Below are 23431 nucleotides of genomic sequence, written 5' to 3' on the forward strand. Positions count from 1 at the left end.
TGATTCTGACGATACAGTTTCTCTGTGCCATCATGGTCATTAAAGGGATAGTTCACCCAAAAATGAAAATTATCCAATGATTTACTCACACTCAAGCCATCTTAGGTATATATGACTATCTTCTTTCAGACGAACACAATTAGAGATATATTTAAAAATATCCTTAGTCTTCCAAGGTTTATAATGGTTGTGAATGGGGGCCTGTGTTTTGAAGACAAAAATAATGCATCCATCCATTAAAAAAAAAAGGGAGGTTAATAAAGGCCTTCTGAAGTGTTTTTGTAAGAAAAATATCCATATTTAAAACTTTATAAATTCAAATAACTAGATTCCGGCGGACGACCATAAGAAGAATGCGCAAGAAGAATGTGCAAATCATGGGATAATTTTCATTTTTGGGTGAACTATCCCTTTAGTGGGGGTGTTCGTTTAAATTTAGAATGATTTTTAGAACTATATCTTTATCATTATCATTATAGTTATTGTCCTTGGTGTGAATTGGCCTTTAAAGTTGTATGCATTCATTTGATTAATAAATAAAACATAGGGCCCTATGAATTCCTTTGTTTTGGTTGTAATTCACTCTTTCTCTTTGAGTGTTGTATCTCGAATGTTTGACTGTTCCTTATGTCTTAAGTTATACTTCATTTTCATCATTTTGTGTGCACGATCCTTTCAAAGTATACTCATTTGGCCATGAGTGCGGAAAGACATGTGCGCACTATCTAGTGGACTTTGTTTTCAAGCGCTCAAGTAACTCCCACATGCTCTGTTGTATGAGCACAGTCTGTATGGACACAAAAATTGGGCTGCGGTGTTCGCGGACCCTCCTCGTGATGAAAATTACGTAGCGCAAACAGTGCTTGGATTGTCGTGAAACGCGGAGTATACTTTGGGCTTTAGTGTCTCTTATGTTTGTTCTCTCTTATTCTGCTGTTCAGCAGTTCCTTTGTCTGATCCTTCTTTTGTTTGTCATTGGCTGTTCTCTCTTAGGGGGTTTTCACACTGAAGTTTAGTTCGAAACAGAGCACGGTTCACATGGAAAAATTGTTAAGCTGTCATGCGGACCAGGGAGTGCACTGGAGTACCGAACCTGAGACTACCTGTTGGAGATGGTCTGAGTTCGGTTGCAATGAATGTGTGGCATGATTCATGTGAACGTGAAAGCAACTTGTACTCTGGTCCGCACTTGTTTAGGAAGTAAAGTAACATGCACATGTATTTGAGCTGATGATGACGTCATTAATTCAAACACATGTAGGGGATAACAGTGGTGAAGATTTACCTTTTGATATGAGCCAGAGTGAGCATGCAGTGTAATCGTGCAGAGTGAATGAATGTGACCCGCAATCAGCTCTTTCCTCCTCAAACAAGATCGTTTGTGCGCAGCAGAGAAGCCGCCTTCATGCATCCCACAGTCACAAGTGTCATTCACTCTTCTGCGCATAATAGCACCAAATTAAATAACACAGTATATTGACCCCGCATTGTTTTTTTTTCTGTCATGCGCGCCGTCAGGGCTGTCCTTAGGGTGGTGCGACCGCTCCGGGCCCCGCGCTTGAGGGGTCCCCGCGGCGAACAGACCGAGGGCACATTGTGATGATGCAAGATGACCGCAAATGCGTTGGGGTTTGATAGAACTAAGTAAGTGTGAAACCAGAAGCTCCGGAACAATTGCACTTAGATTCGGTCCGCCACGGCAGACGTGCCCAGTGTGAGAGCCCCCTTAATCTGCTGTTTGTTTTGGCTTTTCCTTTATTCTCTTCATTCTCATTGCTTTTCTTTGTTGACTGTTGCGTATGGGTCTTGTTTCTTATTTGCTTGTTCTCTTACTGTATTGGTCTGCAATGGCTGTTCCTTCTGATGTTTGTTTTTGTTTGCCATTGGCTGTTCTTGCATACTTGACTGTTCTTTGACTTGTTCTGACATTTGTTTCTCTTTTCGCTCTTGCAGTATTTTTTTTTTTAGTTTGCTGTTCGTTCTGACTTTTGTTTCCATTGGCTGTTCTCTTTTACTCTGCTTTTTTTTTAATAGGCTGTTCCATCTGATTTTTGTTTGCCGTTGGCTGTCCTTGCTGTGCTGTTGACATTTTTCTATTCACTCCTGTGCTGCTGTATTTTAATTGGCTGTTCCTTCTGACTTTTTTTTCCATTGGCTGTTTGTTTTTTTTTGTTTTTTGTTTTTTGTTACTGTACTATTCTTTATTGATTTGTTCTGACTTTTTTTTTTTTTTTTTTTTTTTTTTGGACATTTCTATTAGCTCTTATTCTACTTTTTAATTAGCTGTTACTTCTGACATTTGTTTGCTATTGGGTCATTCAGTATCAACTCTACCAGAGGTCCCTGGCTCAAATTTTTAATTTAATTTTTTTCTGTAGAAAGACAAACATAAATATTGATGAAAGCCAAGATATTAAATGTCACAGATATATATTTACTGAGTAATGCTCTATTTTGTAGAGGGGGGTCAAAATGACAATTTTTGGAGCCGATTTACAGGGTTGTAAAAATGACTTTAGAAAGATGGCCGCATCATTATTTTATTTTTTACATAGTTTGGTAGGTCTATTAGTAAAATCTGTTGACTTTAGCAATCTTTGTTTCATTATATGCCAACAGTGACAGTTCAAAAATGGTAAAAAGCACTTCTTGTGTTTTTTGCCTCAAGTTTACAGGCCTGTAACTCAAGAAATATTAAAGATATCTTAATATCCTTTTAGATTCTGGTTCTTAACAAACTTTCCTTTTGGTATATGCATTTTAAAGGCCCTCAATGTTTCAATCCCAGAGAAATGGAGATCTTAATGCGGCTTCATGAGTAAATTGGTAAATTGTACATATTTTCAGTGGTCAAAACCCAAATGTGGGTCACTTTGCATACAGCTGATACTATTTTCTTTTAAAGAAGAACATCTAAAGAACAAATAATGTTAAAACTAGAAATGTGTATCGTGTTTTTCTATCAACACAATTGCATAGAACATACTTGAGTTCCATAAATATTATTTTTCTAAAGTTGTCATGCCTGTAACTCTGAAAGTATTCAAAATATCTTATTATCTTTGTAGATTCTCGTTCTTTACAAACTTTTCTTTTGGAATCTTCATTTTTCAGTCCCATAGATATGGGGATCTGTTTGTCTTTGTACAGAAAAAATATGAGCAAAATCAAAAATTTGAGCCAGGTATGTTTCCAAAATTTGGTTGATTTGACACGGAATGACCCTATTTGGCTGTTTTCTTGTACTCTATTTTGTTTATTTGCTATTCCTTCTGATTTTTGTTTGCCATTGGCTGTTTTGCTTTCTCTACTGTTCTTTATTGACTTGTTCTAACATTTGTTTCTCTTTTCATCCCTAAGCTATTTTTTTTCTTTGCTGTTTCTACTGACTTTTGTTTTCCATTGTCTGTTCTCTCTTTCCTCCTGACTCGTTTCTTATTTGAGTGTTTGCTTTTACTCCTTTCTTTTGTTTCTCATTGTCTGATCTCTCTATTGGTTGTTCCTCCTTAATTCTGTTTGTTGTTTGCTATTCTCTCTTAATCTGCTGTTCTCTTCTGGCTGTTCCTCCTCATTTCTGTTTGCCATTGGTTGTTCTCCTAATCTGCTGTTTTGTCCCACCCTCAGCTGTCTCAGAAGTCGTCTCTTACTGCGGACGGTCAGGCCTCAACTCCTGCCTCGGTCAGCAGTGCTGACCCTAGCTCGCAACTCACATCATCTGAGCCCACCGCCCCACTCGACCCCAAAACTGAGATCAAGCAGGAAGAAGAGGATGAGAATGAGACGGAAGATAAGGCCTCAGGGAAAATGGCCGCCATGCAAACTGAGATCAAGACTGAGGAGAAACCAGAGGTGAGCAGGAAAACACAAATAACATATAAAGTCACTAAAACAAAAATACACTTACATCTGATAAATCACATGCGAATGACTGATTGCTTCCCTAACCTTATTTTATTTGGTCTGCTACATAAAGAAGGAGGAGCCTGCAGGTGATGAATGCAAGACGGAACCAATGGAAACATTGACTGGGTCGACAGATGAGGATAAGAAGCCGGAGGTCAAAACTGAACCCAAAGAGGAAGAGACTTCGGGAACGAACAGCACTCCCGCAAACACACAAAGCAAGAAGAAAGGTAAAACAAACTCAAGCACACAATCGTAGATACCTTTTATACAACATACTGTTGTTTTAAGGTAAATCTTTCATCCTTAAAGGTGACGTGTTTTTTCAATGTTAAAAAACCTTTGCAAGTATAATGAGCTGAGAAAAACTATATGCAAGCCATTGGTGGACTGCAAATGTGGTGCTTTCGTCACATTGTTATTTATATATGTGTATATGTAAATTTTAAATCAATAGTTTGTTCATTTGCCGTTCACAATGCTTCATGGGATTGTAGTTCTTTCCCTCTAAAACCATCAAGTACATACTGTTGTACCTTTGTCTTTTTGTCTGCTTTAAGTCAAAGTGTGTAATGTTGTGATAGCTGGTTAGTTTGGTTCATTGCTTACATCTCTTAAATGAAGACTTTTGCGTCTGGATCCAAAGTCTTTAAAAAAATGGACAGGCACTGTTGTGCTCTATGGTGTGAGTTTGGGGTGTTACTTTCTGTTTCTTGACTTCCTGTCATACAGGGGGCTATTTTAAAAAATGTATTTAAGGAAAAATATATATTTTTATTCTGTTTGCTGAAACTAGTGGCAAAGAAATCAGAAGCTTCACCTTTAAGGATCCTACAGATGTTCTTATATAATTTGCATAAATTCATTAACCAAAGCATCTTACAATAAGGAAAAACACCATACAAGAATTGCTTTTGTAATTCATTTTATATGGTGTTAAAACTGAGGAAAAACATCAGGTCTCATTGCATGAAATCTACTAATTCTGTTCTAGAATCAGCAGGTGCTTGTTCATATTCCTTTCCGCAGTTTAATATGAAGGACAAACACTGCTTTGAAATCAGTACTCATGATTTTCATATGAATATGTACCTGATTCATGACTCTGCTGCTTCCTTCATTTCCTTCTTCTCCATCAGTCTTTAAGCCCGACGAGCTCCGCCAGGCTTTAATGCCCACTCTGGAAGCTCTGTACAGACAGGACCCAGAGTCGCTGCCCTTCCGGCAGCCGGTGGACCCCCAGTTACTGGGAATACCCGTACGTATTCGAACTAGTAACAAAACTAACCTGGTAAGGGCCTGCGCTGGCACGCATTATGCTACAAACAACCTAGCACTTTTCAGTTCTAGTCTCATTACTTTTATTTTTTTTTTTTATTTTTTTTTTTTTTATAACCTTTACCCCCTCTCTTCCTCTTCTGCCTGCTGTTGTGTGTTTTGTATGTGGATGTGAGAGAGACGTTGCAAGCTTGCTTCTGTAGCGTTTCTGTCAGAAAAGAAGAGCGAAAATAAGGCAGCACAGACTATGAACATCTGTTCTTGCGGCCTGTGTCTTCATCCCATCAAAAAAGGCAGAAAATTATGTTAGACACAATGCACATCAGGAGAATTTAAAATCTTAAAGCTGATGTTTGTAGTTCTTTTGACGTTAAAATTTAAGATGAATGTGCCGAGATGACAAAAGCCATTTTTTGACCAGTCCAACACTGCAACTGTGAGTTTGGGGTGGGACTACCTACTATTTTTTTGGGAATATTCCTTTTTTTTTTTTTTTTTTTTTTTTTTTTTAATCCAACAGTGATGTAAATGCTGCAGAGATTACAGACTTAAGCTTTAAGTTTGTTTTATTTATGCAATTTACTTAAACTGAGGAATTTAGTTTTAAGATATACTGATTTGGGATATGAAACGAACATTTTAGTTCATGATAAATTAGTGATTTGGTGAAAATGAACTGGCACTTTGAATTAGTTTGTTTTCAATCTTCAATTGGCAATAAGTCTTGCTGGTTGTTTGGCATCAACAAAATGAATCTGCTGTGGATGATCACATAGCCTGTGCTGGCCTTATTTTCTTTAAGTATAGTTTTTTTTGCTGTCATCTGCTTAAACTCCATGTAATTCATTATTTTAACCTGAGCTTTAATCCATCACATTTGTTTCATTTTGCCACATAAAAAGCCTCAAGCCTAAGTTTACCATCAATCCCCAGAGTTATGGCCAATTTTTTTTTTTTTAGCTGTAACCAGCATAGCAGATTAAAATTTACAGATTGATCAATGCATCACATTTATGCAAAGTATAAATGGCTTTCATTTATGCTAAATAGCCACAAATGTTTAGTGTCATGTGTTGCATGATGGGATCAGTTGAGTAAAAATGACTTTCCTGCTATTCTGGTTATTTTGCTGCTTTAGCAGTGATTTGATTAAATGATGCACTGGCCCCATTTAAAGGGTTAGTTCAACCAAAAATTGAATTTCTGTCATTAATTACTCACCCTCATGTCGTTTCACACCCGTAAGACCTTCGTTCATCTTCAGAACACAAATTAAGATATTTTTGATGAAATCCAAGAAGTTTTTTTTTTTTTTTAATCTCCCATAGAAAACAATGAAATTACCACATTTAAGGTCCAGAAAATAGTAAAGACATCGTTAAAATAGTCAATGCAACTGCAGTGGTTCAACCTTAATTTTACGAAGCGAGAATACTTTTTGTGTGCAAAAACAAAACAAAAATAATGACTTTATTCAACAGTTTCTTCTCTACCCTGTCAGACTCGGACGCAGTGAACACAGTGCAGAGCTTCCGTGTTTACGTCAGAACACCAACTCCAGCGTCAGCATCACACGCATGTCGTCCTGTTCACGTGAACAGCATCAGCCAATACTGAGCCGGCGTTCGGACGTAAACACGGAAGCGCTGCACTGCGTCAACTGCGTAGGAGACTGACAGGGAAGAAAAGAGATAAAGTTGTTATTTTTGTTTTGTTTTTGCACACAAAAAGTATTCTCGTCACTTCGTAACATTAAGGTTGAACCACTGTAGTCACGTCGACTATTTTAACAATGTCTTTACTTTTCTGGACCTTGAATGTGGTAATTTCGTTGCTTTCTATGGGAGATAAAAAAAAAAAAAAAAACCTCTTGGATTTCATCAAAAATATCTTAATTTGTGTTCTGAAGATGAATGAAGGTCTTACGGGTGTGGAACGACATGAGGGTGAGTATTTAACGACAGAAATTTCATTTTTGGGTGAACTAACCCTTTAAGGTATGACAAGCAAACATTACAGACAAAAATAAAGATGTTTGACCTAAAAATTTTTGGTACCATCTTGCTGGTAGCCATCCCACTGCTGCCACTGAATGTGCAGGGTGTAATTTATTGATGGCACCGAAAACCCAAAAAAACAAAGTAAATTTGAACAAAATGTCTATAACATTCCTCATCCAGTTATCACAGATGACTCAAAAAGTCAGACATTTGTTCGGTCAAAAGGTGTGGGAACCCTGAAGATAAAATAACTCAATAATTATCATATGTAACTTCAGAGTGCTCATAATGATTCTGTCCATCTGATTCTGAGTTTATACACTCTCGTCACTGGTCTCAGATCAGTGTTTGTTCATGTATGTTTGTTTGAAACACCTCAGTTTGTCATGGCATTGGTGTCGTCCCCATCGCATCTGTTTAAAGGACTCATATGGTTGTGTGGGCATAGATCAGGTGACTATTGTAAATACTGTAATTTGTATTATTTAAATAGATGGTATTGCAACACTGTCAGATGCTGCTGGTGGTTACAGGAACCGTGCAGTCTCTAGATCTTTTGATATGACCCAAAACCAAAAGTAACACTCGTCATAAGTCTGTTTTAAAGAAAATCAACTCTCTGTGGCACACAACCTGAATACTATGGGGTCGACACCTGAAGGAATGTATTTTTACTGTGTCTTTTGATGATTTGTGCTGTTGGACTTTAAAGAAGGGAGTCCAGCTGTGCTTTGTGGTGTAAACGCTCATAGCTGCGCTGATGTAATTGAATGTGTCTGTGACGATATCACCCCGCTTGTACTCACCTCAGCTTACTGTACCCTAAACGCTAACCCTGCCAACATCACCCTAGAAAGCCTGTTTTATTTGGCGAAATGATTCATTTTGCATCCAGGCTGTCCTCCAGATGTGAAATGAATCCACCAAACCTGGATTTAAAATTAGTAAATGTTTTCTTAAAGCTAAAAATGATGACAGAGCAAAGAATACATTCCTAATGGTTACGGGGTAAATCTCATAAAGAAATGCCAGGATCTTGTTTCTCCCCAAAATAAAAAGAAAAATGATAAATTATATTTAGCATAAAGTAAATAAAGTTTGTTTTTAGGACCATTATTTTTATTTTTTTGCAATGTAGCTTTATTGTGGCAATTAAGCACAAATAATTCATTTTGTACCTATATTATTAAAAATAAAAATATCTATTGTTATAATAATAATAATAATAATAATAATAATAATAATAATAATAATAATAATATTAATTATTATTATTATTATTTAAAATCATCATAAATTTATTACTGTTAATACTTAAATGATGTATACTTACAATTTAAGTTATATATCATTATCGCTGAGGGAGGTTAAATGGTTAGTTCACCCAAAAATGAAATCTGTCATTAATTACTCGCCCTCATGTCGTTCCACACCCGTAAGACCTTCATTCATCTTCAGAACACAAATTAAGATATTTTTGATGAAATCTGAGGGTATCTGAACCACACATAGGCAGCAACACCTTGCACTTTTCAAGTCCCAGAAAGGTAGTAAAGACATTGTTAAAATATTCAACGTGGCCACAGTGGTTCAACCTTAATGTTATGAGGTGACGAAAACACTTTTTGTGCACAAAAGAAAACAAAAAAATAACAACTTTATTCAACAATTTCTTCTCGTCCATGTCATTCTCCTACGCTGTTTACGTTGGATAGACAGTGCAGAGCTTCCGTGTTTATGTCAGAATGCCGGCTCATTATTGGCCGACGCGGTTCACGTGAGCAACACAATGCATGCGTGTGATGCTGATGCAGGAGCCGGCCAATAGTGAGACGGCGTTCTGACGTAGAACCTGGAAACGCTTCAGTGTCTCTACAATGTAAACAGCGTCGGAGACTGACATGGAAGAGAAGAAATTGTTGAATAAAGTTATTTTTGTTCTGTTTTTGCACACAAAAAGGTTTGAAGACTGAGGTTGAACCACTGTGGTCACGTTGACTGTTTTAACAATGTCTTTACTACCTTTCTGGGCCTTGAAAAGTGCAATGACGTTGCTGCCCAAGTGTGGTTCAGAGAGCTCTCAGATTTCATCAAAAATATCTTAATTTGTGTTCTGAAGATGAATGAAGGTCTTACGGGTGTGGAACGACATGAGGGTGAGTAATAAATGACAGACATTTCATTTTTGGGTGAACTAACCCTTTAAATTGTGATTTTAATAAAGCCAATTATACTGTCATTTAATTGCCATGAAAATAAAGACATTGCAAAAATCTTACAGGCCTTAAAAATGAGCTTAATTTTCTTTACGCAAAATATAATTTTCCAGGCATTTCTTGACATTTTGAATGCGATTCAGACTACTATCTGATATTATGTTCAAATATTTTTGCCCACCCCAGTTCGTCTGCCATCATTGGCGCTGGCCCAAAGATTTGTGTGTTTTGTTTGTGTGTATGGGAGAACAGGAGAGAAATAGGGTACAGATTTGAGTGAGGCAGTGGGAGTCTGTTACGTTTTTCTCTGTTTGTGCATGTGAACCTCTTCTACAGCGCTCAACATTGTCCCCCTGCACCCTCTTCTCTCCCCCTGATTCTCAACCCGCCGGGCCACCATCCATCGCTCCTTCTGACTGGAACTTCATTTCATCTCATGATGATGATGATGATGGTGACAATGATGGCCTTAATCCTTCATCCTGTTTACTGTGCTCTGGACTCCGTCCTCCAGGACTACTTTGACATAGTAAAAAACCCTATAGACTTGTCCACTATCAAGCGTAAGCTGGACACGGGTCAGTACCAGGAGCCCTGGCAGTACGTGGACGACGTGTGGCTGATGTTCAATAATGCCTGGCTGTACAACAGGAAGACGTCACGGGTGTATAAATACTGCTCCAAACTGGCTGAGGTGTTTGAACAGGAAATAGACCCCGTTATGCAGGAAATGGGGTACTGCTGTGGTAGGAAGGTGAGCCGTGTGTGTGTCTGTGCATCACATGTTCTATTTAGATTTGTGTTGATTTGTTTTTTGGTGGATTATGTTTGTATGGATTTTGTAAAAGGAACGTGGCTCGCTCAATCAGTTTTTATCAGTCAGAATATACAACCATATAATACCAAATGTATAATAATAATAATAATAATAATAATAATAATAATAATAATAATAATAATATTATTGCTAATAATAATTACTGTTATTACACTGTGTGTGTGTGTGTGTGTGTGTGTATATATGTGTATATATTTATAATCAAACATATTTACTAACATAACTATCATTAGTTGTATCATTGTTTTATTATTATTATTAACAGTAATTCTTCCCGCAAGCAAAATAGTAATGCATTAAATGTTAAATTAAATATTATCATTATTGATATATTTATGTAATATACTACCATTTAATACCAAATATAATAACGATTATTGTTGTTATGAAATATAAAATGGTTCTTCCAGCAAGCACTATAGTTAATACTTGACTTAAATGTATGTTAAAATGCATTATATTATAAATACTTATTCTTATATACTAATAATTCTAATATACTATCATATAATACCAAACTTATTTAAAATAGATCTATATATTATTATTATTATTATTATTATTATTATTTTATTAAATAACAATAAATATCCTCTTTTGTCGTATTGTTATTTCCATGTTAAAAAGCACTACACCACTTATTAGTGTTTTTACCGTGGGTACATTGTGATTTTTGGCACATTGTGAGGTGGATTGTGGTTTATTTATTTAATATCCTTATCTGACCTAAAATAATGGGATATTGCTACCCCACTTCTTTCTTTTAATGCCTTTATCCCTCTTTTTCTCTCTCTCAGTTGGAGTTTTCTCCTCAAACTCTGTGCTGCTATGGCAAACAGCTGTGTACCATCCCCCGAGATGCTGCATACTTCAGTTACCAGAACAGGTCAGTATTACACACACTATACACCATCACTCACACCCTTATCTTAATACTATGCAGTGTAGCCATTAAAATATTGAGTTATCAATTGTAACCACTTGAAAGTTTAAAGCGACTTAAATTGGGTCTATATTTATGCATACAAACTCAAGCAAGTTATTATATTCATAGGAATAGTTATATCATAGTGAATATCATAGTGAATAGTTATATCATAGTGGCCTGATGGGTAATTGACTGACCTCATCAGGCATATCATCAGACATTTGCATTTCAGCCTAAAATCAATTTCATGTTGCCTGGCAGCATTAAAACTGCTGCTGTGAAGCAGCCCAGCGGTAGAATGAAAATATGAAAGTATTATGAAAGCTGTTGGTTTTCTGAACACTTTAATAATCACTTAAAGACAAACATATTCAGATTTGATAGACATTGTGTATTTGTATGTTAAAAGATTCAGGTGAGTATTTTTAAAGTGGTAAGAGTTCTGTTTTCACGTGCTTTGTAAAAATGTAAGCGCTGTTCTGCTGTGAGCGCACATTTCCCACATCAGGGTGTTGTTGAATTTCAGGCCTGTTGATTTGACTTTCGGTGGCAAAATAGACCACATTTCACATCTCTGCTCTTTTTCTGATTTTAAATGGCCATTTTAAAGAGGGTCTGCATTTTTGTCTCTAATTCTGTTTTGAGGTTTTAGTTGATGTTCTTACAGTTAACTGTAATGGCAGGTGTATTAGCAAGTATTTGTGTTGATTACCTCAGTTGGTAGCTATGAACACACACACAAAAAAAATAGGTGCTAATAAGAAGGAAGCACCAAAACTATTGCAGTGCACTTCCTCTAATGCGTTAGTGAAAATCATTGCCAATTTACATCATGCTAGTCTTTGCCAGGCGAAGTGAAAGAGTTTTGCTGTATCTTTCACCAGAATCGGAGGTTTCAGTATAAACACATAAAAGCTTTTGTATTAATTTGGCTACATTAGTTAATATGGTCCTTACTTTTTGTTGTATAAAAATGCTACTTATGTTAATGCTACTATAGTGTGTGTGTGTGTGTGTGTGTGTAAAATATATATATATATATATATATATATATATATAATTGATAATAATAATTTGTCTTTATGTGGATTTAAATAACAAATATCTCATTTAAATCCACATAAAGGCACCAATGATAATAAAATTGTTTTATTATTATTATTAAAACATTGAAAATAAAAGGTTATATTATAACATAACATTGTATTATTTTATATTATAACATTTTTATTTCTAATGTTGTAGTAATGATGACAATCAAAATAATGTAATTTAACATAACATTATTTTATATTATTTTGACAATTTTTAAAAGTCTATTAAAAATAAATGTTATAACATAAAACAAGAAAGTGTTATGCAATTATTTTATATTATTTTGATAATTATTAAAAGTCTATTAAAAATAAATGTTATAACATAAAACAAGATAAGGTGTTATGCTATATATTTTTATTATATTTTAGTAAAACATTGAAAAAGTTATCTCATAACAATTACATTGTGTTGTTTTAAACTTTTATTTTTTAATAATAATAATCAAAATGTGAATTAACATTTAATTATTAAATTTGGATTGTTTATTAAAATATATTAAAAAAATAAAAAAAGGCAAATAAAAAAAGGTAAATGTCAAATAAGATGATCATGTCAAATCTTAATGGTCTTTATGCAAAATATCCTTTTTTTTCTTTCTTTTTTTTAATTATTGATTTTTGGGGCATCATGTGACCTGGATGTTTTTTTTTATTGGAATATACAAAGAAAGCAACATTAATGAATCTCTACATTCCTTTTCTTTTTCTATTAACAATTACTAAGGGTGGACACAAAATTGAACAATCACAACCGTCAGTGAGCCCAAAACCCCCACCCACCCCCAAGGAGGAGAATAAAACTTAAGTACATTTTCAGAAAGAAAAAAAAAAAATAAAGAAAAAAAAAAAAAATAAGACCATTATACACATTTGAATGAAACAGAAGAATAAACAAATGACTCCATAGAATAATTAAAAATATATATTACAAATCAACAAAGATAAGTGGTGTATTTTTGACAAAATTAAGTAGAGGACCCCAGTTCTTATAAAATTTTTCAGTGGAACCTCTTAACGCAAACTTAATTTTTTCAGGCTAAGACTTCTTTCACAAGAGTTCATGCTGCCAACTTCAGGGTGTACTAACTGTTCATCTGTCACACATTTTGTTTTTGTAATGAATCTTGAGACCCTCTTTAAAATGCACTGGAAGGATGATGGGTCTCCGTTGCTCCTGTTCTCATTCTTCTCGTTCACTCTGTCCATTGTTGTCCCTCGCTCCTCTGGGCGTCACGGTTGTTTTGGAGCTCAGTGGACGTGAGGGAGCCCGTCTGTGCTTTGCCTCGGCTTCCTGCTCTCTCTCTTTTAGTTTCATTTTCTTCTTCTACATCTGACCCACCCCTCCACCTGTCCAACACTTAGCTCTTTGTCCCTCATAACGGTTTTGTTTCTCACACTTTTTTAAAATATTCATTCTGCCCTCCTCCTCCCCCCTTTCTCTCCCTCCTTTTTTAACGCTTGTGATGTCTGCATTGGCCTGCTTTGATGTGACCAATCATCCGCTCCGAAATTTACACGCAACCAATCAATCAATCTGCCCACACAAAAACCCTGCTTCATGATTGGCTGCTCCCGGCGACGAACCTGCCTTCTCCTGTGTGCCTGTCTCCTGGCCTGTCCTGCCCTGATTGGTGGCTGCTTCCACGTGCCCTCACTGTGATTGGCTGTGCTCTTGGCGAACGGTCTAGTTCACCCAAATATGGGCTTCTTGCTGACAGGTACCACTTCTGTGAGAAGTGTTTCAACGAAATCCAGGGGGAGAATGTGTCCCTGGGGGATGATCCAACCCAGCCTCAAACGTGAGTAACCCGTCTACACATTTGTGTTTTGATCTTCTGCTTCATTGTTATTGCCGTGATGTTATTCCTCAGTATCTGATACCGTTGAGTGTTCGTTCATTGATTCTCATGACTCACTCGATTGGGCGGCCTCCTCTTCTCTGTCTCTCGTTTTCTCTCCTCAGGTCCATCAATAAAGATCAGTTTCAAAGGAAAAAGAACGACACCCTCGACCCCGAACTGTATGTTTACTTTTTCACATATTCACTTGCTCTGATTGTCTCATCTCAGTTTGCTTGTAGTCACAGCTTGGATTTGTTGTTGTCATCTGACCTTTGTTTCCACCCTTCTTCCTCAGACTGCTGGAATGTGCTGACTGTGGTCGAAAAATGCATCAGATATGCGTTCTGCACAATGAGACAATATGGCCGTCAGGGTAAGCTAGTTTTATTCGAGCACACTTTTATTTGACACTTTTCACTGCAAAATAGATTCAACAAATGGTCGGTGAATTTAAGGCTTTCAAAACCTTCAAAAAAATTTTGAAAACTTATGAAGTTAGTTTTCAGTTTTTAAATATGAAGTTAGTCTTTTTTTATTGATCTTTATTTTATATGAGCATTGCATGGGTTTTATCGTATTAAATGCAGTTTAAAACTGTCAATTTTAAATAAATAAACATTTACAAAACTACAAATTTAGCTGTCACTCAGTAGAGTCTAGCTAGGTTGAGACCAAATGTGTGTGTATGTGTGTGTGTGTATGTATATATATATGTATATATATATATATATATATATATATATATATATATATATATATATATATATATATATATATATATATATATATATATATATTCTTCTGATTATTGGTCATATGGTCATATTAAAAAATCTATGCAAACATGGAAGATGTAGGACAACTTGATGTCCTTTGTTATTACTAGTTAATCTACTACTTTTAAGCTATTTAAATCTTTCAGCTGTATGATTGATTTTATGGTGTTTATTATTACGTATTTTATCTATAAAGCAAAGTTACACAGATTTCTGTTTCCAAATATTCCTCTCTGTCTTAATCCCATCCATTCAGGTTTGTTTGTGGAGGCTGTCTGAAAAAAGCCAATGCAACAAGGAAGGAGAATAAATACTCTGCAAAGAGTAAGTGAGAGCTTTACAAATCTGCCATCCTAAAAAAAATGCTTTTGCTTATAGAATGCCATGCTTAACCAATCAGAATCAAGTATTCCAGGGAGCCAAGTAATAAAAAAAAATATTGGCAGATCTTGAGTGTGACACTATGTGTCAGTGTTGTACTGTTTTATACTAATGAATTGTCATGCTGTGTTGTAAAATGCTATATTTGTATTATTTTAAACTCCCTGCTCTTCTTTCTCTTTATCCCAGGGCTTCCTCAGACAAAGCTTGGTAACTACCTGGAGACACGAGTGAACGAGTATCTGAAGCGTCAGAGTCATCCAGAATCTGGTGAAGTCACCATCCGTGTGGTCCATGTCTCTGATAAAGTGGTGGAGGTCAAACCTGGCATGAAGTCCAGGTGAGGGACAGTGCAGAATTTTATGTTGTCAGTTCCAAAATCCAAAACCTTAAAAGAAATATTTGCTTTATTTCTTTTGATTTGAAGTATTATTGTGATTTATTATGAAACACGACAATGTTCCATAAGCTTACATGCAGTAATACACTTGTTCACACAATGATTTTGTCATTGAAGGTCATCAAGTTGCTGTATTGTTGGTTGTAGTAGGTATTTAAATTGCTGAATGCCAGTGTTATTTTGGTATCATTTACTGTATATACTATTATTTATTAATATTTAGAATTAGCTTTATATTTTTATATTTCCAGTTTTAGTCATTTTGTTCTGTTTTTGTTTGTTGTTCATTTTATTCATTTTTTTATTTTATTTATTTATTTTTTTAAATATGTCTGTTTAGTTTTATTTTTTTATTTTTTTTATTTCAGACAATTTCATTTCTTTTTAAGTTGATTTTTTTCCATCTATTTATATTTTATTTCAGCTTTATTTCAGTTAGCAAAACATTTTAGTTTGTTTTAGTTAGCAATAACAACTCCGCATCTTTTGAATTGGACTGCCATAGCTTTTGAAAATCTAGTCATATGCATTGCCTTCAGTTTGAGGGGAAAGTGTTTGTAAAACAAACACAAAAAAATTTCAGCACTGCATCATGAAGAACATGAACGATTATCAATGCATGAATCAAACGCTTGTAATGCCAACGATTTTCCATACTAAACATTAACATCTTTGTCTTGCTTGCACTCAATTAATGTCTCAGAGAAGGCGGCTTACTGTCACACAACTCTTTTTACTGACTTTAACTTGGACACAACTACATTGCATTGCCATCATTGAAAATGATGACTTCAGGATGCTTTGACACTGCAAAACACTTCAAGTGCAGAAAGCCTTTAGGCAGATTAAAAAAAACAAAGAAAAAAACAAAAACACTTGCAATACCCAAGTTTGTATAATATATTGATAGAAAGTGGATTAATGCATAGATCTTTGATTCTATAACTGTAAAAAATGATAAATATTCATACTTGCTTAATTAAAAATTTCAGAGACCTCATTCCTTTATAGTAGGCTTTTTGAGAAGTGGTCTTTTTTTAATGTTCACCATGAAAAGATCTCAAAAATGTACTGTCTTTCTATTACAGGTTTGTTGATAGCGGCGAGATGTCAGAGTCATTCCCGTACAGGACAAAAGCTCTGTTTGCATTTGAGGATATTGACGGAACAGATGTCTGCTTTTTTGGAATGCATGTGCAAGAATACGGCTCCGACTGCCCTCCGCCCAATCAAAGGTTAAAAATAACAAAGACGCAGTCACACATCTTCAAGCACACACAGAATCTTCTCTCACGTGCACGTGGATGGCATAACAAAGGGGTCTGAGAAACTCAAGTAACTAGCGATATCCTCTGTCTCTCTCCCTCTTTCTCTTTCCATGCAGACGTGTGTACATCTCCTACCTAGACAGTGTGCACTTTTTCCAACCCCGTCACCTAAGAACAGGAGTCTATCATGAGATCCTCATTGGATACTTGGAGTACGTTAAAAAAATGGGGTTTGTCACTGGCCACATCTGGGCTTGCCCACCAAGCGAGGGTGATGACTATATCTTCCACTGCCACCCGTCGGATCAGAAGATTCCCAAACCTAAACGCTTACAAGAGTGGTACAAGAAAATGCTTGACAAAGCAGTAGCTGAGAGAATTGTACATGACTACAAGGTACTGCGACAGCTGCACTTATGATTGACAATAATAGAAGTTTAGACTTGTCAGCATACTGCACAATAGTCTTTTCCTTGGTACTTCTAGTACTTTACTAACTATTGCATGCTTCTCCTCACCCAGGACATTTTTAAGCAGGCAACAGAAGATCGCCTGACCAGCGCAAAGGAGCTCCCATATTTTGAGGGTGATTTTTGGCCTAATGTGTTGGAGGAGAGTATTAAAGAGCTGGAACAGGAGGAGGAAGAACGGAAGAGAGAGGAGAACAACACTTCTAGTGAAAGCATTGATGTAAGTGATGGACCAAATTTGTAACGTACTCAAGTGCCAAAGGAAAACATTTGTTGGGCATAACATTTCTACCATCAACAAACTAAGTAACTTTTAGGGCGTTTTCACAACTGGCACATTTAGAGCGTTTGTTTCAGAACCTGATGTGTTTTCGCCCTTAGTTGGTTCATTTAGGTATATATGAACACTGCAATCGTGCTCGGATCCGCAAAACAATTGCTCCGAGATTGCCTGAACGAGGTGTTTTTTAAATCAGAGCGTGATTTAAGGGTACATTCGTTTAAAGCCACAATAAGCCAGCGGAGCGAACTTGTCAATCCATCTTGATGAATGACACAGCAGAACTGAAACAGGTGAACTCTGACCAATAAGAGGACAGTTTTACTCACATGTGACTTGCATAAACACATTTTGGTACGCTTTGAAACACTGCCTTGTGAAAGTGAACTGAACCAAGAAGAAAATGCAACATTGTAACAAATAATGTCCCTGTTTTGGAACAAAGCAAACAATCTATAGGTGTGAAAACACCATTAAAGTACATCTTGAGAAACTGAGCAAATCCTTTGGGTATTTAGCCAGCTACTGTCCTCACTTGTATTTAAATAGATTGTAGAGTTCATTAAGGTGCAGCTGCTTAATACTTAACATTTATTCTTAAAACTTTATTATAACTTAATGCCTAAGGTTAATGTGTTTTGACCATCTAGGCGACCAATGGTGACAGCAAGAATGCCAAAAAAAAGAACAGCAAGAAGACTAGCAAAAACAAAAGCAGCTTGAGCCGGGCCAATAAAAAGAAACCAGGCATGCCAAATGTCTCCAATGATCTATCCCAGAAACTCTATGCTACGATGGAGAAACACAAAGAGGTATGTAGCTCCCAAAATGCATTTTGTCATTACATGTTTGGGCCTAACTCACAAATGTCAACACTTTGCTTAATTTCAAGGTTTTCTTTGTTATTCGTCTCATCGCTGGCCCTTCTGCCAATTCCCTTCCACCCATTTTGGACCCTGATCCCCTGATGGCCTGTGATCTAATGGATGGACGAGATGCTTTCCTAACGCTTGCACGAGACAAGCACCTTGAATTCAGCTCGCTGAGGCGGGCCAAATGGAGCTCCATGTGTATGCTAGTAGAACTGCACAATCAGAGCCAGGACCGCTTTGTCTACACGTGCAATGAATGCAAGCATCACGTTGAGACACGCTTTCACTGCACTGTTTGTGAGGTAAGAAATGTCCGTTGGGATGTATGATACTTTGATTGTCAGTAAAGATGTTTCAAAAAATACTGTATTGTGGGGTTTGATGTTGGATAAAACACCACAATTTTTTTTTTATCTTTTTCCCCTCCTTTTGTAGGATTATGATCTTTGCATCACTTGCTACAACACCAAGGGCCATGAACATAAGATGGAGAAACTTGGACTGGGTCTTGATGATGAGAGCAACAACCAAGCTGCAGCTTCCACTCAGAACCCTGGTGACTCGCGTCGTCTTAGTATCCAGCGCTGCATCCAGTCTCTGGTGCATGCATGCCAGTGTCGCAATGCTAATTGCTCTCTGCCATCTTGCCAGAAGATGAAGAGAGTGGTGCAACATACTAAGGGCTGCAAGCGCAAGACCAATGGTGGCTGTCCCATCTGTAAACAACTCATTGCGCTATGTTGCTATCATGCCAAGCACTGCCAGGAAAACAAGTGTCCCGTGCCCTTCTGTCTCAACATCAAGCACAAGCTTCGTCAGCAGCAGCTGCAACACAGGCTTCAGCAAGCGCAAATGCTGCGTAGACGTATGGCCACCATGCAGCGGGCAGGGCAGCCACCACCATGTGGTGGTGGGCCTCCTGGAGGTCTTCCATCACCTGGTAACAATGGGGCCACAGGTCCTAGCACACCAACGTCGGTCGGTACACAGCCTGCAACGCCTCAGACACCAACACAGCTGACACCGAACCTTACATCTCTGCCCCAGCCTGGTGTGGGTGGAGTCCCAGCTGGAGCTCCCCAGCAGCCTCCTCAGCATCCCGTCCACCACCAGTTTCAGCAGATGCCAGGTGCAGGCGGGATGATGACCTCACCACAGCACCAAATGGTTCCTCAGCAAACTTTGGGGCAAGTCCCACATCCACACAATCAGTATGGTCCCCATTCCACAGGTCCCTCCCCAAATCCACAGTCCCAGGGTAAACCAGGCCTTGGCCATGCGACTCCTCCACAACTCCCTAGCAACCCAGGCACAGCATCCATGTCCCAGCAACAGCAACCTTCAGGTCCTCCGCCTGCAGCTGTGGAGATAGCCATGAAGATTCAGCAAGTGGCAGATGCACAGCGAAAGATGGCACAGGTTCAGTTGCTACAAAGGCAGGCTGCACAAGCTGGCATGATGCCACAGCACCAACAGCCACAGGGACAAATGGGAGTAGCCCACCCTGGTATTGGCATGGTAGGGCCACAAGGGTTAGCCCCGCAGGCACAAACATCAGCGAATAGGGTGCAGATGGAGCAGCAGCAAGGACCTCAGGGAATGATGGTAGGAGCTGGGCCCATGCAGCAGCAGCATCAGCCTCAACAGGCAGGTGTGCAAGGTCAGATGGCACCACAAATGCACCTACAGCAGCCGAGAATGAACCCACCACTTCAGTCTCAGCAGCAACAGTGGGCAGGGCAGGGTATGCCAGCCCAGCAGAGACCTGCCATGATGGCTCAGCCGGGAATGGTTGCAATGCAGCCCCAACCGCAGCAGCAACAACAAATGCAACCACAGCAAGCATCCCAAATGCCAAATCGAAATGCCTTGATGAGTATGGTGCAGGCTGGTCTGCAGAGTGGTGTAGCAAGCGGGGCAGCAGCTGGCAATCTTCCCCAGGGAGCCCTGCAGGAACTTTTGCGGACCCTGCATTCTCCAAGCTCTCCCCTACAGCAGCAGCAAGTCCTCAACATTCTTCGGTCTAATCCACAACTAATGGCAGCATTTATCAAGCAACGGGTTCAGAAGTATAAAGGAGGCACAGGTGGCCCTGCTGGACCACAGGGAGGACCAGGACCTATGGGAGGTCAACCAGTGGGTGTCAGTACTGGGGTGCCCCAGCCTGGCATGCACCTTGGACAGGGTGTTAACATGCAGACTCAACTTTCTCAGCTCCAACAGCAGCAGCAAATGCAACAGCGGCCGCTATTGCAACAGCAACAGCAGCAGCAGCAAGTCACTGCCTTGCAGCAGCAGCAACAACAACAGCAGCAGCAACAGCAGCAAGGTATTCAGGGCCAGGGGGCTCCAAACATGGCCAACATTAATCCACAGTTTAGAGAGCTGGTCATGAGAAGGCAACAGCAACTACAGTTTCAGCAGCAGCAACAACAACAACAACAACAACAACAACAACAGCAGCAGCAGCAACAAATGAGCAATCATGCCGCATTTCAACAGCAGCAAACGTACATAGGCCAGCAGGGTAACATGCAAGTCCCGCCAGGAGGCCAACCACTACAAGGGGTGCAACCCGGCCAGCAGCAGAGTTTTCCAGGCAACCATGCACAACAGCAAGCTGCAGCTGCAGCTGCCTTGCAACAGAGACTTGCACAGCAACACCAGCTACAGATGCAACAGCAGCAGAATGCTGCATCGCAAGGTGCCGACATGGGGCCCGGAGGAGGTCCACAGCCCACACAAGGAGGTCCCGGTCTTCAGACATCACAGGCATTATTGCAACAGGCCTTGCATCAGCGTATGCTTCAGCAGCAACATCATCTCAGTGGCACCTCACCTGCACAGCAGAACAACCCCATGAGCCCGCAGCAGCAACAGATGTCTCAGTCGCCCCACTTGCAGGGCCAACAGCTCCCATCCTCCCTCAGCAACCAGGTTTGTTCCCCTCAGCCCTCCCCACGACCCCAGTCCCAGCCACCTCACTCAAGTCCGTCCCCACGCCTGCAACCACAGCCCTCGCCCCACCACATCTCGCCTCAGACCCAAACGGGTTCACCGCATCCTAGCCACCTTCAGCAGCATCACTCAGGCATGGCGCCACCTCCTCCACCTCCCCAACAGCCACAGCACAACTCTAAAGACCCAGGCGGATTTGGTGCAGATCAGAATGCCATGCTTTCTCAGCTCAGTGGCATGGCAGGACTCCATGGACCTGGAGCTAATGATATGCTTCCACCTAGTAGCCAGGACCTTGGCATTAACATGAATCTAACCCTTTAGACTTCAAATAGTTATTACGAAATTTACAAAACCTCACCAGAGACAGTGTTAGCTTTTTTATATACTGCAAAGATGAATTTAGTGTTTTTCCAGCATAAATGAAGATGGACCCTCCTATGAGAAATAGCAACTATTCGACAAATAAGTATGGGGTGTGTGTTTTTTTTTTTTTTTTTTTTTTTTTCTTTTGCCATTTGTGTACAAATTGAGGATTGTTTCTCAGCCTCAGAGAACAAACCACAAGTAATATTTTCAATGTCAGGTCCAGGGGAGTACTTTTCCTTTTTCCAAGAGATATTTTTTAAGATTTTAAAAGTGGTATAAAATTAAAGTGCAAATGATTAAGAACTTTTTTTTTTTTATATATATTTGACCATGTACCAGTCTCTGTTATGTGTTTTACAGTCATATGGAACATTTCAAACGTTGTGATGCCTAAATTGTTATTATAATTATCTGAACATCATGCATATCTTCCTTGTAAATTTTGAGTTTTGCATTTTATTTATTCTAGCTTTTTCATTTTTTGTCATGATGGATTTTGTTCATGTGTGTTCCCAGAGACTGCTACAGTTCACATAGAATATATTTTTGTTAATACCTATTAAAATGGGGAGCTATTCCTTTACTCTAGCTGGAGATTTAGGTTATTGAGTATAATATAAATCACAGTGTTGGGGGATCGGGTTTGGTGTGCGCTTTGCTGCCCAATGGATTTTATTTCATGCCATATTGGAAATTCCATTGGACATCACTGCTTCTGCAACAGGACAAGTTCTTGGACGCACACACCTGCCCTCAGAATGTGTGCGCACTCCTTAAAAGACTTACTGGATAGTGGAGGTGTCTGTACAGGTTGGATGAAAGTTTATGTGTGAATGTGTATGTGTGTATTGGATGTGGTGCTGAAATTCATCTGCTCGTGCCAATGTCATATTGAGCAGCGTTTCACATATGAACTGTATGGTGCAGTGAAACGATGGTGAAGGAGTGACGGGCCACTGATTTCACAATTTTCATCCTTCAGTACCACTCCTACTTTTTCTCCACTTCCAGAATTTTCTTTGCTCTGAACTTTGGGAGTTTAATTTGAATATTTTGTACTGTACAAAGGAAACACAAACTGTGGACTTCTTACTTTTTTTTAATAAAATGAAGATAAATTTAATTTATTGGTCATTTATTATTGGGGATTATTTGAAGATTACAATTTTTAACCACTTGCCTTTCTGCTTAAATCGTTCTCTTTATATGGCTCGAACAGATATTCTTTCCTTTGGCAGAATGGCAGTGCTCTTGGATTTGGTTTTGTTTTGTTAAGTGCCGTTAGGCTGGTCATAGTTGACTCATCAGCCAGCTGTCATTGCTAGTTGACGTTCAGGCCGATGCTAAAGAACCTGTTGCTCCTGCAAATGATAAAGGTGATAAAAGGAACTGCAGAGATTTTCTGGCAAAACTGTGGCTTTCTCTGAGTGGTTCATATTAAATAGACTCGGTGAAAGCTGCCTTGCCATTAAAAAAAGCAGCTTTATCTCTTACAATTGTGACTATTTCTCATAATTGCAACTTTATTTCTCATAATTGTCTATATTGCGCAATGT

The 23431-nt window shown here is 38.5% G+C and overlaps 1 protein-coding gene and 1 long non-coding RNA gene across 15 annotated transcripts in view; one reads left to right on the top strand and one right to left on the bottom strand.

Annotated features, from left to right (window-relative positions):
• The window catches only part of ep300b (E1A binding protein p300 b), a 44407-nt gene extending 21409 nt beyond the window's left edge, over nt 1-22998 (top strand). For 7 of the 14 annotated variants that reach the window (XM_051888714.1, XM_051888717.1, XM_051888721.1 and 4 more), the window contains exons 15-30: nt 3625-3849; nt 3974-4133; nt 5043-5194; nt 9912-10151; nt 11033-11121; nt 13949-14059; nt 14224-14280; nt 14397-14474; nt 15134-15201; nt 15448-15598; nt 16747-16893; nt 17043-17322; nt 17449-17616; nt 18327-18488; nt 18569-18850; nt 18984-22998. In XM_051888714.1, the coding sequence (XP_051744674.1) occupies nt 3625-3849; nt 3974-4133; nt 5043-5194; nt 9912-10151; nt 11033-11121; nt 13949-14059; nt 14224-14280; nt 14397-14474; nt 15134-15201; nt 15448-15598; nt 16747-16893; nt 17043-17322; nt 17449-17616; nt 18327-18488; nt 18569-18850; nt 18984-21830 (5217 nt within the window). In that variant the 3' untranslated portion in view covers nt 21831-22998. Of the gene's footprint in view, nt 1-3624; nt 3850-3973; nt 4134-5042; nt 5195-9911; nt 10152-11032; nt 11122-13948; nt 14060-14223; nt 14281-14396; nt 14475-15133; nt 15202-15447; nt 16624-16746; nt 16894-17042; nt 17323-17448; nt 17617-18326; nt 18489-18568; nt 18851-18983 lie in introns of those variants that run through there. The other 7 variants (XM_051888720.1, XM_051888723.1, XM_051888728.1 and 4 more) reach the window with 4 other exon arrangements.
• Nucleotides 12846-15644, bottom strand: LOC127509768 (uncharacterized). The gene is made up of 2 exons (XR_007929362.1): nt 15477-15644; nt 12846-14445 (listed from the first exon to the last, which is right to left on the bottom strand). It is a non-coding gene; the product is annotated as an uncharacterized LOC127509768 (long non-coding RNA).
• Nucleotides 22999-23431: the final 433 nt, after the last annotated feature.

This window comes from Ctenopharyngodon idella, chromosome 3, assembly GCF_019924925.1.
Source record: "Ctenopharyngodon idella isolate HZGC_01 chromosome 3, HZGC01, whole genome shotgun sequence".
Lineage (NCBI taxonomy): Eukaryota > Metazoa > Chordata > Actinopteri > Cypriniformes > Xenocyprididae > Ctenopharyngodon > Ctenopharyngodon idella.